The following is a 15474-nucleotide window of genomic DNA, read 5'->3' as shown; positions in this document are numbered from 1 at the left end:
GCATTACCGATTAGCGGCACATATATAGTCAGCGCTTTAACTTTAACTGCGTTTGTAGCTGGCGCCACTAGCCAGAACAATAAACAAACTCAAACCGGAAGTTAACTTCGGACCAGGCACGTGCGCCGATAAAACCGTCTATAATAGAGTAATAGTTATAATGTAGCTGTCATCCAGGCGCAGTTCCTGGAGAAAACCTGGAAAATTTAAGGGGTGGTTGATCAGCTTTTTTCGAAGGCTTGATTGTGTTTATGGGGTGTACTGTAACATGTGTTCATGCTACATTTAAAAAAACAAAAACCTTTCACATATTTTAACTTCATTTTACACCGCTTTTTCCATTCTCATAAAAATGATCTGTTGACTTCCTAGTTCTATGAAGCCCCTCCCTTAGAAATACTCGATGGTGTCAGATTCAAAAGCTGGCTCAGTGTGTTGGTCCAAAAGTATTTTGTGTATTTTGAAAATATAAAAATACTCATGCTAAATGTTTAAATACTAATTACATTAGATTTTTTTCCAAAGGCTTTAAAATACAAAATAGTATTTTGTATTTCAAATACATATTTTACAAACAAGTGTCTGAAATACTGCCCATGCCTGCTAACAATATCCTAAAACGTACTAGAAAAATACAATGTGTTAGTTGAAACATGTCATCAACATGCCAAAACATGCCTAGTAACATGCTAGCAATGTGTTAAAACTTCCTAGCAACATGCCAAAATATGCTGTTTGTAAAGTCAAGCTTGATCTTCTGAACACATTTCTGTTCTGTTTCTATGTAAAATTTGAAGTGTCAGGGACGGAAGGAAGAACTGTCGTTCTAAAGACTGATACTAAACTACAGAACGGTGATAAGATAATGTGGTGGTTTGAAGATACCAACAATCCCATAATCCAAATCAATGAATGGACCATTACAGACACTGATATAGAATGTGCTGTTACTGACGAGAGATTCAGAAGCAAACTGCAGATGGGTGGTAAGACTGGAGATCTCATTATCAGTTATATCAGGACCATTCACTCTGGAGTCTACAAAGTACAGATCAGCAGCAAAACCAGAAGAACCAAATACAAGAAATTCATTGTTACTGTCAGTGGTGAGTAGATCAATAATCATGCACTGTTTAGAGAGAAATCACAATATTACAAGAAAAGTTGTGATGATGAATCATAGCTAGTCATAGGTAATTCAGATTTCAGATGATCTGAAACTAGGAACATAAACTAGGTTAAAAAATGCCATCAAAATGAATTTGTTGAAAATGCAAATTAAATTAATTGACACTTCGTTTTCTGTATTTGTGTTTCTGTGTTGCTTTGACATGAAGTGGAGAACGTGCCAGTGAAGGTTGGAGAATCTGTCACTCTAAAGAGCGATATTGCAATACAGGAAGGAGATCTGATACTGTGGACCTTTGGAGTTAAAAGCCGTCTTGTTGTTAAAGCCGAATCAGGAAAAACTACTGTTAGTGAGAGCTTCAGAGGCAGACTGAACCTGGATGATCTGCATTGCAATGGATCTCTGACCATCATAAACATCACCGATGAAGACTTTAGACATTTTCAACTACAGGTCCTCAACAGCGAACGGAACAGATTCAGGAGATTCAATGTGATCGAAGGTGAGTAGAATGACATTTATTCTAATTAATACACATTTAAACAACAGTTCTGGCTACTTGGGTAAATACTGCATACTTTCATCATCCAAACAGTGATTACCTTACAGCTAGCCAGAAATACTTTCTTTGTACCTGACTAATATTAAACCTGTAGACAGATTTGTTCAGAGTCTAGCTACTTATCTTAGCTACTACCGCCGATATTAAGCTTAAGTTATACATCAAATCATTCATCCTCAAACGATATGTTCAAAATGGCTTATTCATTTAGAAAGGAAGCAAGTAACAGTCTTTATGAACGGACCATTGAATCATTGACTCACTCGATTCATTCAAAAACAGATTCATTTATGAATGAAACAACACTGTGTTGCTCTGAAATGCACAAATGTCTGCCTCCGGCTTTGTTTGGAATTATTTTTGTTGGCAAAACAGAAAAAAAACAGACAACATTGTGTCTAAATGTAACTTAACTTCTTATCTGTGGAACTGTTTTATAAAAATCAATATCACATTTGCGATGACGCTCACAGGAAAATGTCACTCTTGCTTATGTGATATTACAGCACTGTATTGTATCTTATAAATATAAAAAAACAAAAACCCATACAGGCACATGTTTTGCTTTCATAACTTGAATAATAGGCTCATTCTAACTGCATTCTGATCCTGATTCTCAGGAATCCAAAGTCTTTGTTATCCAAGTGAGTGACACACTCGATAAAGTCAGCTTGCACAGTGGTAAAACAACAATCGATATCGTAGACCAGGGGTCGGCAAGTAAGTTTGGCATGGAGCCAAAAAAAAATAAAAAATTTGTGGCAGGCCAGAGCATAGTCAAAGGATAATTTTAGGAGACTGTTACAGTGTGTTTTGTAACTGGTAGTGAGCTGTTACTCTGTGTTAAATCTTGTAGTAGGACAGTCATTAACAAAATTTGTGTGGCGGTGTCCGGCAGAGTATGTGAGTGGAGTGGAACATTAACAGTGAGACTTGAGAAACTCATTCGAATTCGGATAGAGATGAAGTAGCACTGTAAGATTACATTTGTTTGAATGCATTATTGAGCGATTGCGTGGGAATAAGTGTTGTAGTAGGCTACACTTATTCCTAGCATGATTTAAATCAACTTATTGTAGATTTAAATCATGCCTTCAGCTGAAAATATTCAGTATCTAGAGCTATAACTTTCCGCTCATGTCCATTGCTGTCATCATAGCCTTGGCATGAAATGTGCTCGTGATGGAGCGCTCTTGGAGCGAGTGAAAACGATGATGCTCCGACTTAAAAATTCCGCTCCTTGCTCCATTCAAAATCACACTCGCTCCAATCACATACTCTGTGAGTAACTGTTGCTGTCATGACAGATCTATTTCAGAACCAGCCGCTATCCAAATAATCTGGCTGCGGCCACGGGCCAGATACTATTGTTGGCAGGCCAGTTTTGGCCCGCGGGCCGCCTGTTGCCGACCACTGTCGTAGACGATCAATACTGTAAAGTAGACCTGAAGATGATTCATTGATAATCTTTATTTATGTATCTTCTGAAGTCAATGGAAGATGAACAAAGTGATTTTTTTAGATTTTCAAGGAAAGACTTCTATAGGTTCATATTGTAAAAGTATAATATTTGTAATTTGTCATATTTTGTTCTGTTGTTTTCAGCATGTTTAGGGACAATCGAGTGGCGATGTAACATGTAGATGTATATGTAGCAGAACTGTTTTTTTCTTACCTTTTCTTACAAATTTCTGTGATCTCTATTTTCTTTTAGATTCCACAGAAAACAAAATGAAGGTATCGACGGAAGCGATACCACTGCGGCCTTAAGAGGGTGTGCAGCAGGGGACGAGTTCAGTTTAGTAAGACACACCCACCACTGTCAATCTTTGTGACATCATCCACACTAGAGCTGAACAATATATTTGTCATGAATCCGGTCCCTGTTACTCCTCCCCTTCACCACACAGACTGTTTCACCCTTTCAACCCGGACTACAGTTCCCATGATCCATTTCACATGACACTGTACCGTTTCAGGGTGTCGTGAACAGAATGAACAATCTACATCTATATCTTCAATAAATCTGGTAAAGAAATGCTTTGCAGGGTAATATTTATGCAGTATCTTAAATTACATTTCTTTAATTTTATTTGTAATGCGATATTTATTAGGTAATACCCAAACTTTTCTCCAATTAATATTTCTGATAAACTTAGACCAATAGAAAATAGCACATGGCTTGCTAACAATTTCTTTTTGAAACAATAAACGCATAGCCTTATTGTTATTTTTTTTTCTGGATGAAAAACAAATTCTGCCACAGAAAGTATCAGCAGGGTGACGTAAAGAAGCATGTTTAGAGTATGAAATACCTTTACATAAAGACACGATACTAGAAGAAATAGCTCCAATTACAGAGGCATATTCTTGTAGCGTCACAGGGAAATTAACATATGAAAGAAATTCATCATAAGTCATTAAATACCCCTGAGAATTCAACAACTGTCCTACCAAAAGAATCCCTTTATCAAACCAGGTTTTCATAAATATACTCTTGTGCTTATACAAAATATTACAGTTATTCCAGATGTAATACTGGTGTGGAGAAAAAAATTGTGTTTGTAAATTAACTTCCACTCCAAAAGTATTGCCTGTGAAAAGCTGACAATTTGACAGGAAGTTTTTCAATTTTGTAATCACACATAAAAGGTGCCATAGAATACATTGATACAGTTTTTTAAATTGTTCTCTGATATCTACATAGAAGGTATGTGGTTTAGGTAAGGGCAAAACATCTCCAGAAACGATTTTACATGTCCATTTACAACCCTAGGATTTCTCCCTAGAATGAAATGGCCTGTTATTGGCTTATTTGGAAGGGTCATGAATAATAATGAGCTCTGCTCTGATTGGCTGTTTCACAGTGCGGCTCATTTCAATAGCTCACAGCAAGAAGGAAACACGGGGAGGAAAATATATATTTCAATACTTTCTCTCGCAGTTATATTGTCGGGTAATAATACTGTATATAAAATGTGGGCATCAGGGAGCAGCTATTAACACACGGGAACTGCTCTTGAATGGAGCGGCAGTACTTACCACACATTTCACAAGATTAGAAGCTTGTCAGTGGTGCTCAGGATCTGTAAATCATTCGCCATCATCCTCATCTCTCCTCACTCTGTTTATGTGGTAAGTGAAATCTAATGTACTGCAGTGTAACAGGCTACAGCTAGCAAGGAGCTAACCATGTCCCTTTAGTGGCTTGCATTACTTTATTAACAGACGATGTACTCGTTCCATCGTAAGAAGAATGGCATCTACGCTAATATTTGTCTGTTTCTTTCTTATTCTGTTTCTCAGTCCGTGTCCGGATCAGATGGTGGATCAGTGGCGGGAGATGATGTCTCCCTGATCGTCGGCGGAGGCCGGGACACCTGGATGAGCCCTGGGGACATATCCCCAGTGAAGACCTCAACTTAAATACAATAAAACTAAAACTTAAAATAAAATAACTAAAAATATAATAAAATACCTAACTACATAATACTATTATTGTTAGAAATTCCAACAATTTAAAATAGAAATAAATACATTTATACATTTAAAATTGTAATTAAAACAATAAGTAAACAATAAATAAACAATTATCTCCTGGCCAGAGGAGAACTGGTTTCTCCCAAGGTTTTTTTTTCTCCATTCTGTCACAGAGGGAGTTTTGGTTCCTTGCCGCTGTCGCCTCTGGCTTGCTCAGTTGGGGACACTTAATTTCTAGTGATTATCGTCAATTTGATTTAGCAGATACTATTTAAACTAAACTGATCTAGACAATGACATCTCTGAACTCAATAATGAAATGCCTTAACTGAAAATTGAGTGTTTAATCTTATTTGTATACATTACTGACACTCTATCCTCCAATTTGATACTGTTAAGTGCTTTGACACAATCTGTATTGTTAAAAGCGCTATATAAATAAAGGTGACTTGACTTGACTTGCTCTCTTCTGCTGTTTCCGTGGAAACCTCTGACGGAGAGACTCGCTCCTTCTTCTCCTCCTCGTTCTGCGTTCCAAAATTGTGTCTGCTCAATTGTGTTCCTACTTGCAAAAAAATGATCTCTATGAAGAATTTCAGTCAGGTTTCAGGCCTCACCATAGCACAGAAACTGCACTTGTTAAAATTACAAATGACTTGCTTCTTGCGTCAGAACAAGGCTGCATCTCATTGCTAGTATTACTCGATCTTAGTGCTGCACAATCGCTCTGTAATAACTGTATAGTTACAGCTGATGATAGATGCTTAGATGCTCAAATGATACAGAACACATAATTTCCAAGATGAAAAATTGTCACCTTTATTATGAACAACATTCCAGAGTTTAACAAGTGAAATACCTGCTAGAATTATTTTTATTTTTATACGTTTATTTACACGTATATCTGAGATCTGAACGCTGACAGCAGAAACTACTCTTCAGAAATCAACAACATCCATTTTTAATCGACTAATTTGAGTAAACATCTGTTCTGATATGATTCATATGATAACTTATTACATACTAAATCAGATGATGTCGAATGTAAAAATCAGTGGGTTGGGTTTTGGAGGCAGTGCAGACTACCAGGGTTTAGTTTAGTTTTTTTTCTCTCTTGAGCCTGACAGGAATAGAGGGATCGTTTTCCTCTGCTGTGTATCTATTATGGCAATGTCAAAAATATTATGTACAAATTTAAAATGATACAGAATAATACATTTAAATCTTTAGTTACAAGTACAGTTATGAGCATTGTGACGATTGTGGTATTGCACAACTTGCTGTCATTGCGATACTATTTGTTGGAAAAGTGCAGAATACTTTGTACAGAACACTGAACTGGTTGACAGAACTGAAAGAAAATAATAAATGTGCCACGCCTAATAGCTGTAAAAATAAGACACTTAGGGGAAAAAAAAGCTTTTCAAAAATAAAATCTCAGTAAAAGAAAATATACACAGTGTGCAAATGACTTGGCATAGACAGACAGGGAAAAAAGGGAGAGCCCCATTTAAAAACAGTCTGTTGCACGTAATGGAGCATGTTGATGAGAAAGGACGACATTAACATCCATACACATCCACACGTAATTCACTGACAAATTCACCTCAGTTTCCTCTCTATACAACAAAATCTTTTTTTAAATAATTAGCAATATAATATATTTTCTCAAACTTCCTTTTTTCTATAGTTAGTTGTTTTTTTTGCCCATGTCGACTATGGGAGGTGATTCCACACCATTTTTCGCAGCGTGCATCTTTAGTCCTCAACTGTACGGTGGCAGGGGAATGTGGCGGCACTTCCTGTTCTGACTAACCAACAGTAGTTTAGCAGGAGGTTGAGTGGCATGCCTTGGCATGCTTTCCCAGAGTAGGCTGGTGAAACTGAAAAGTGAATTTGAGTAGTGGTTTATTCCGAGGTGTTGAGGGGGCGTGGCTTTACCGGGTCGAGGAGAGCACGTGACCCGGCACCCAGCCCTCTGCAGCAGGCGATTGGCTGTTTGCAGGTCGGTAAACCAGGCACATGTTCTGCTGATTGGACGCCAGGATCTGTACCTTCTCACCAACCACCACGCAGATCTCGTCCTCCTTCACGGCGTTGTAATCTTGCGTCACTCGCACCGATGACAGGCCGTTACACTCTCCCTCGTCCACATCCTGGAAACACAAAAATTAAACACATCTGAAGATCACAAAAACGTGAGACTACACATTCTTATCAAGAATATACAAATGAATTGAAAAATATTGATTTTGGCAATATCGATAAAACCAATATTGATTATTAAAGGGATGGTTCACCCAAAAATGAAAATTCTGTCATTAATTACCAAACCCGTAAGACCTCCGTTCATCTTCGGAACACAAATTAAGATATTTTTTATGCACTCAGAGAGTTCTCTGACCCTCCCATAAGTATGTGATACTCTCCAAAATGGCGCTATAGGAGACAATTTGTTGAATAAAGTCGTTATTTTTGTTTTCTTTGCGCACAAAAAGTATTCTCGTAGCTTCGTAAATTACGGTTGAACCAGTGATGTCACATGGATTATTTTAATGATCTCCTTGCTATGTTTCTGGGCCTTGATCGTGTAAGAACCCTTGCTGTCTATTGGCGGGTCAGAGAGCTCTCGGAATGCATAAAAATATCTTAATTTGTGTTCCGAAGATGAACGGAGGTCTTACGGGTTTGGAACGACATGAGGGTGAGTAATTAATGACAGAATTTTCATTTTTGGGTGAACTATCCCTTTAAATTCCAAGAATCAATCTTTTGCTGTCTATGCTGTTTTTAGTTGATGCATGAATAAAACTTAACCAAAGATTAATTTTGTAGCCCACCTCCCATCCAATAAATCACAATAGGCTTTGTGATGTCACACTTTTGATATGAAACAAAGTCAAATTTTATTATGAAATTCAAACAATAAATACAGTTTTGGCACACTTTAATGTGATGACAGATTGCTGTCACCGCCTCAATTTAGGAGGTGGTGCTAAAGTGCATGTGAACCGATCATTGCCGCAGTTTAAGTGGCAAATGAACAAATCATCTCTTCCTCTTTACTAGTAGTTGCAGCATGAAATAAACATGAATGAACACCAGAAGGTATGCTGAAAGACAGTACAACTGACTGAAATGTATCATAATTCTTGTAATCTATTAATCAGCTTTAACTGAAAAAGATGTCAATTAGATTTAGATTCCTGTGCAGCACCATCTCTCAGGACCTGAAGTGGGACATTCACATTGACTCTATTGTCAAAAAGACCCAGCAGAGGTTGTACTTCCTTTGCCAGCTGAGAAAGTTCAACCTGCCACAGGAGCTGCTGAAATAGTTCTACTCTGCCATCATTGAATCCGTCCTCTGCACTTCATTAACTGTCTGGTTCAGCTCAGCTACCAAATCTGATCTCAGAAGACTACGGAGAGTAGTCCAGACTGCTGAGCGAATCATTGGTACAGCCCTCCCCACTCTCCAAAAACTGTACTCATCCAGAGTTAATAAAGTGAAGTGACATACAGCCAAGTTCCGACCCATACTCAGAATTCGTGCTCTGCATTTAACCCATCCAAAGTGCACATAGAGCAGTGAACACACACACACCGTGAACACACACCCGGAGCAGTGGGCAGCCATTTATGCTGCGGCGCCTGGGGAGCAGTTGGGGGTTCAGTGCCTTGCTCAAGGGCACCTTAGTCGTGGTATTGAGGGTGGAGAGAGCGCTGTACATTCACTCCCCCCACCTACAATTCCTGCCGGCCCGAGACTTGAACCTGCAACCTTTGGATTATGAGTCCGACTCTCTAACCATTAGGCCACGACATACTTAATACATTTCAAATTTGCACCTAACATACCTGTATATACTGAATTGTCTATTTTGTATATTGTGTTTGTGCTATTTTGCATATTGTCCATTTTTTGTATATTTGTACATAATTTTTTTATTATCTGTGTCCTGTCCTGTCGCTGTCATTCTGTCGCACTGTGAAGCTACTGTCACTAAAACAAATTCCTTGTATGTGCAAACATACCTGGCAATAAAGCTAATTCTGATTCTGATTCTGATTAAACAGCTTGTAAACAATGTCACGTAATGTTATATTTGCCTCTTAATGCCTCTTAATATTAATGCCAGTGTCCATACTTGATTCTAAAAAGAGCATTTTGCTCAATATTCACTATATTACATATAAATTTAACCTGTCCTTCAATATTTAATATATATTTATATAAATGCATAGTAAAAAGAAGATTTTATACCAACCAACCTGTTTATATTTAAAAAAAAAACTTAAATGTTTAGATATAAAAAAAAAACCTGAATTGGAGTAGAAACGTGATTAAAAAGTTATTATAGACTCTTATATGCTTTATGTGCAATTAACATGTTTGTATTCAAATCGGTTGTAAAATTTTTTTATAGTTATATTTTCGTTTTATGTATAGTTATATTTCCATTAAAGGCTTTTATGCCTTTAATGGACAGGACCGTAGAGAGATGACAGAAAAGCATTGGGAAGAGAGAGGGGAGTGAGATCAGCAAAGGACCTTGAGACGGGAATCAATCTCGGGTCTCTGTGAGCACAATAATTTACCACCCGACAAAGTTCTGTGTATAGTTCACTGCATTACAGTTTAGAGAGATTTTTTGCTTGAGAACTTTGCCAAATATATTCAGTTTGATTTCTTTGGAATAGAAATATCTCCAAATGAATCAAATCAAGATCAGAGTAGAATCGAATTGAAAGCTCATGAACTGAAATCAAATCGATTTTTTATTTTTTACGTATGTCCTTCAATCATATGGTCAAACACTTCGGACAAATCAGGACAAAACTTCGCTCAGACTAAAAGTCTGTTCCTCGCTGTCAACCTTGACCTGGCATGAGAAATAAATAGCTGGGTGAAAAGCTTAGACATTTAAAAATAAAAAGTAGCAAGCGGTTCCTTCAGTCTGGTATTCAGTGACAGTGTGATTTATTAGGCACACAGAAAAAAGCAGAGTGTGCCAAGGCCAAGATAAAAGCTCACCAGAGAGAGAGAGAGACTGCAGCGAGAAGAACGAGAACAAGGAAGACAGCAAGCCAGAATGGAACAGAAGAAAGAGACCCTACTGAGAGGAGAAACAGGTACAGAACAGGGGCAGAGCTGGAAATCTAGGCCATTCTCCCCACTAAGAATAACTAGCAGCACCTCTCCTCCCCTCAAAGACAATTAGAGTGGAACTTCACAGCACTGCAGCACGGACACATCCAGTTCAGCAAGGAGACGCATGCACAGACTGCAGCGACTAGTGCAGTGTGAACTAATTACGTTTAATTACATCTACCTAGCCTGGATGAGACGCTAATTAAAATGGTCAGGATAACTAATTGATTTAGTTAGATTACACAAGCCTCTTTAAGCACAGAATGCTATTGAGATAATTGGTCTCCTGTCACACAAGCTGATTAGGGTGCTTTCATTCTACAGCTTTTGCTGTGGACATCAGTTACACGTCGGAGTTCAGTGGTGAGAAAGATGGTCAGGGGCAGGGCTTAAACTCTATGATGCTAAAGACCCCAAAATACGATAAGCCCCCTAATATATATATAGATAGATAGATAGATATACAGTATCTATATAGATATACATAAATATAGGCAGCTACACTACCATTCAAAAGTTTAAGATCAGTAAAATCTTTTTTTAAATTTAAATATTAATACTTTTATTCAGCAAGGATGCATTACATTGACAAATATGATTGACATTGTCACAAAAAAATATATATTTTAAACACATGCTGTTTTTTTTAAACTTTCTATTCATTAAAGAATCCTGAACATTATATTTGATTTATTTAAATATGTATTTGTTCATTTTTTTTCATCGATTCCTATCATCTTGATGGAATTTACCTACAATCAGAGCAATTCAAGCTTGAAGTACTAAGTTCAATGATATGGACATAAAACAATATAATATCTAAAGTCACATTTGTGTATTCAATATTTTCATCTTCCTCATTAATGCAATGTCTTGTCTTCAGTTGGAGCCTTTACTTCAGAAATTATTAATATGTAATCACTTTGATTAATAAATTGTTATCTTAAGTAATTTTTTCTATAAAATGTATAAAATATTGCAAACTAATTGACAGTCATTAATTAATGTGAGATTTATGTAATATTTTGAATCATGCTCACCTCCTCTACATGCTTATTGGGCTTGTGGGCGGGACTTCCATTGGGGGCGGTGTTGGGTTTGAGAGGGGTGGAGGGGTGAGAGGATGAGGAACGGCTGCTATTGGACAGCTGCCTGCTCAAAGAACCTCCACTCTCTTTCTTCTGGTACTCCTGTGGGTTCTGGAGAGCTGATCAGAAACAGATCAGGAGCAGGTTATGAATGATCTCACGAACAGCAATGAAATAAAAATGTGTGTAATTAATTAAACAGCACTGAGATCTGTTTGTGTATAAACCAACAACTGAAGATACCAACTGCCATCGTCCTTAACCCTTTCGCTTACCCGTGAGGAAGTTGATCTGCATGTCCAGCAGTTCTCGGATGCTTTGGACCCACTCTTTCTTGATGTCGATGTTAGCGGCCTGAAGTGTCAGTCGTTCAGATGAGCCGCGACATGACAACACAAACTTACAGGGGTCGCTCTCCACATGTTCCTCCATGCTCAGGTAGCTCACCTGCACACAAGAGGTTAACATAAAAAAGTTGTGTATTTTGTTTTTTACTGAACTTGAATCAACTTGTGCTAAATGTACCTTAATGCTCTTTTTAAACTGGTACCCTGGTGTTGACGAGCCTTTCCGAAGCAGCTCGCTGAAGATGACGATCTGTTCAAATAGGAACACTCTGCGCTCTTTACTGCGGGACAGAACGCCAGAGTCCTGCTCTGTCACGAAAAACGTGTCCTGCTGCAATAACTTTCCCTGAGCTGTCAACTTCCCCTGTGCAAAGGAACACAAGCAATCATCAAAGCACTGATACATACAGTACCTTTTCATCACCTGATATTTCAAGAAAGTCAAGGTTATTTTGTTTGTGACTTTCCAGCACTGCACCTACAGTTTTTGGAAGCAGATTTGGTTGTACAATGGTAATTGTAAAAAAAAGGTAATTGCAACTTTTTATCTTACCATTCTGACTGTTTTTTCTCATATAGTGAGTTTATTTCTTGACATTTTAAATTATAAACTCATAATTGCAAGTAGCCTATACACCTCCCAATTCTGGCTTTTTTTCTCTCAGAAGTGAGAGTTTATATTTCACAACTGTTTTTTTTTTTGTTTCTGCCACAGAGTAAAATTAAAAACATAATTGTGATATATGTATATTATGAAAAAAAAACTAGCACTAGCTTTTAGCACTAGCTCAATTTGTTTGCTTTTTATTTATTATACAATTAACAAAAATAAAAAAGCCTCTAACACTAGCTTGCTCTATTCTTTTTCTATTCTATCTGTTTTAATAATCTGTTTTTAATATTCTATTTATTTATTATATAATAATAAAAAAACTTGCTACGTGTACTGCGTTAGGCTAACCTAGACTTGTCATAGCACTTGCTCTTTTGTTGATTTTGATTGCTTCCATTGTCCTCATTTGTAAGTCGCTTTAGCGTCTGCTAAATGACTAAATGTAAATGTAACGTAAATTATATATTGAGTCTATTTCTTTCAACAGTGAGTTATAAATTTGCAATGTGAGTTTACTTACGCAGTTTTTCCTTTTTTCTCAAAATTGTGAGATAAATTCAGAATTGCATGAAAAAAATGTTGCAATTATCTTTTTTCATTTTATTTATCCCATAGCAGAAACAAGCTTACCTTATTACTTTTATATCATCTTTAGGTAGCATCTTACACTATTTGGATGCAGTTTGTGCAATAATTCAGGACATTCCTTCTTAACGCATAAAATAAATGCATTTTTCTGCATCAGATACTTGGAACTTCATTAGTTTGTTTGTCTTTTACGTCATACTTACAGCTGATTAGTCCGTTGTTAGTGAACATTCGTGTTTATACAGATTTAAGCTGTCGCTACACTTTCAGTATAAACCTGATGTGTTAGCATGATGGTAGAACTCTATTATTACACTAATTGATGTGTCATGTTGCTTGGAGAAATTATAACTGTCAGTGTAATTTTACATCGACGCTTACTGCTTCTGGCAGTCAACCAAACAGCTCACCTTTGTGACTACATATGTAATTGTAATAATTGCAGTTAAATAATCATTTAATGTACCTCAAAAGAGGTGAGTTTACCTCGTAGCCCTGCAATCGTCCAAGGTTCATCATGTCGTTACATTGTTTGGGCACCAGGGACATCAGCTCAACTGCTTTCTGCAGGACAGAAATTACAGATCAGCCATGTCAAAACATGACAGCACACTAAAGATAGAAGTGTATGTGGTGTAATTGATACATATCAATATAAAATCACTTTAGTGACCTACCTCTATCTCTTTACAGTCTAGACCTGCTTTAGTGCTGTACTTCAAAAAGTCCTTCAAATAAGAAATAAAACAAGACAAGAAAATTAAAATAGGATAATAATCTGACCATATAGCATTGCTATTAACCAAAACTGTATATATCTAAATATGTGTGTTCAAAATAAACTTTAAAGTTAAAGATGAAATTAAAAAATGTAAAAAAAACAACTAACACATATTACTAAATAATGTAATGTTATATAATGATACTAAAATAGCACTGCCATACAGTACTACTACTACCAGTAATATAAATACGAGCAGCAGAACCCATACAAAAATGTATTTTGATATCCATTTTGGATTGAGTGTCTGTTGTTTTTGCTAAAATCTACCCCTCTTCTGCCATCTGTCTACTATTAAGAATAGAAGAGGGGAGACAGACTGAACTGACATATTTGTTCAATTCCCAACAAAAACAGGACTACCGTGCAAACTGTAATCGACTGAATTAGGACAATGTTCAGACTGAATTAAGAATGCATTTTTTGTTCCTTCAGGGCTTGTCGTGCACGCAGCTTTAGTGAGAAAAGGAATTACGATTCAATAAACACACACTGTTCCGACTCTGATTTTATTAGTCACTTAAGGAAAGAAGAAGCACTATGCTATTTTGGTAGCAACTATGTTTACCATGGTAAGTATTATAAGTGTATAATGACTTTTTAATTCAGTGGCTAATACCTTGAGCAGGAGCTGGTATTTGGTGATTCTCTGGATGGGTTTGATCAGGTAATCACTGATGGACAGTCTGGAGTTGACCTCCTGCTGCACCTCCTGCCAGAAACACCAACAACATTATCATCAGACAGAGCACTTTACTTCAGAGGAGACATAACTGAGCTGCTCACCTCAAAGAATCCGTCATATTCAGCCACGACAAACTCTGAGCGAGGCTTGTTCTGACAGTAGATGACATACATGTGTAACCTTCTCTCCTGGATAACAAAGGAAGACAATTGAATGAAGTTTACTACAACACACACAGACACATATAAAGTTCATTTTGTTGAGCTCACATGCTTGATAAAAAGCTCAGCCAGTCTGTCGTGGTCCTGCAGACATTTCTCTAGTTCACAGAGAAAGAACCTTTGAAATAAGAACAGAAAACATTTGGTCATGAGTGTAAACTCCCTTCACTCAAACCAAATTAAATTCCCATCTTTCCTTCTTTAGCATGTTTCGTTGCTCATGTCAACCAGGAAATTTTACGCACAAGTTTTGCATGCTGATTATTTTGGTATCCAAAATGACAAACTGTAGCATGAAAATAGTGTGAAAGACTGCAACGGCATTGTGGAGTCAGTATAATTACCATTCAAAAGTTTGGGGTCTGTAAGGTTTTTTAATGTTATTGAAAAACTCTTTTATGTTCACCGAGGCTGCATTTGTTTAAAAAAAATACAGTAATAGTGTATAAATATTAATATAACTGAATTTTTAAGAAAACTATTTAATACAAACATTTTTATTCTCTATTTTAATATATTTTAAAATCTAATTTATTTGTGTGATGGCTGATTTTTCAGCATCATTACTCCAGTCTTTAGTGTCACATGATCCTTCAGAAATCATTTTAATATACTGATTTCGTGCTACAAAAAAACCCCAAAATCTATTATGATCAATATTGAAAACAGTTACGCTGCTTAATATTTTTGTGGAAACCATGTAAAAAAAAATCTGGATTCTTTGATGAATAGAATGTTCAAAAGAACAGCATTTATTTAAAATATAAATGTTACTGTCATTTTTGAACCATTTAATGCATCCTTACTAAAAGTTAAAAAACAATT

The 15474-nt window shown here is 36.7% G+C and overlaps 2 protein-coding genes across 4 annotated transcripts in view; one reads left to right on the top strand and one right to left on the bottom strand.

Moving 5' to 3' along the window:
• The window catches only part of LOC306879348 (uncharacterized protein), a 29880-nt gene extending 20410 nt beyond the window's left edge, over nucleotides 1–9470 (top strand). Inside the window, exons 5-8 of the mRNA XM_079432201.1 lie at nucleotides 798–1106; nucleotides 1338–1631; nucleotides 3406–3658; nucleotides 9430–9470. Coding sequence (XP_079288327.1) covers nucleotides 798–1106; nucleotides 1338–1631; nucleotides 3406–3461 — 659 coding nt within the window. The 3' untranslated portion in view covers nucleotides 3462–3658; nucleotides 9430–9470. The remainder of the gene's footprint in view (nucleotides 1–797; nucleotides 1107–1337; nucleotides 1632–3405; nucleotides 3659–9429) is intronic.
• Nucleotides 5963–15474, bottom strand: part of LOC306879347 (kalirin-like) — a 56967-nt gene continuing 47455 nt past the window's right edge. For all 3 annotated transcript variants that reach the window (XM_079432198.1, XM_079432200.1, XM_079432199.1), the window contains 9 exons: nucleotides 14698–14767; nucleotides 14530–14616; nucleotides 14363–14455; nucleotides 13640–13690; nucleotides 13449–13526; nucleotides 11940–12125; nucleotides 11690–11861; nucleotides 11367–11533; nucleotides 5963–7327 (listed from right to left, as the gene is read on the bottom strand). In XM_079432198.1, coding sequence (XP_079288324.1) covers nucleotides 7109–7327; nucleotides 11367–11533; nucleotides 11690–11861; nucleotides 11940–12125; nucleotides 13449–13526; nucleotides 13640–13690; nucleotides 14363–14455; nucleotides 14530–14616; nucleotides 14698–14767 — 1123 coding nt within the window. In that variant the 3' untranslated portion in view covers nucleotides 5963–7108. The remainder of the gene's footprint in view (nucleotides 7328–11366; nucleotides 11534–11689; nucleotides 11862–11939; nucleotides 12126–13448; nucleotides 13527–13639; nucleotides 13691–14362; nucleotides 14456–14529; nucleotides 14617–14697; nucleotides 14768–15474) is intronic.

This window comes from Barbus barbus (assembly GCF_936440315.1).
Source record: "Barbus barbus genome assembly, chromosome: 13".
NCBI lineage: Eukaryota > Metazoa > Chordata > Actinopteri > Cypriniformes > Cyprinidae > Barbus > Barbus barbus.
The sequence above is the reverse complement of the archived record's forward strand: the minus strand, read 5'-3'. Positions and strand labels throughout refer to the sequence as shown.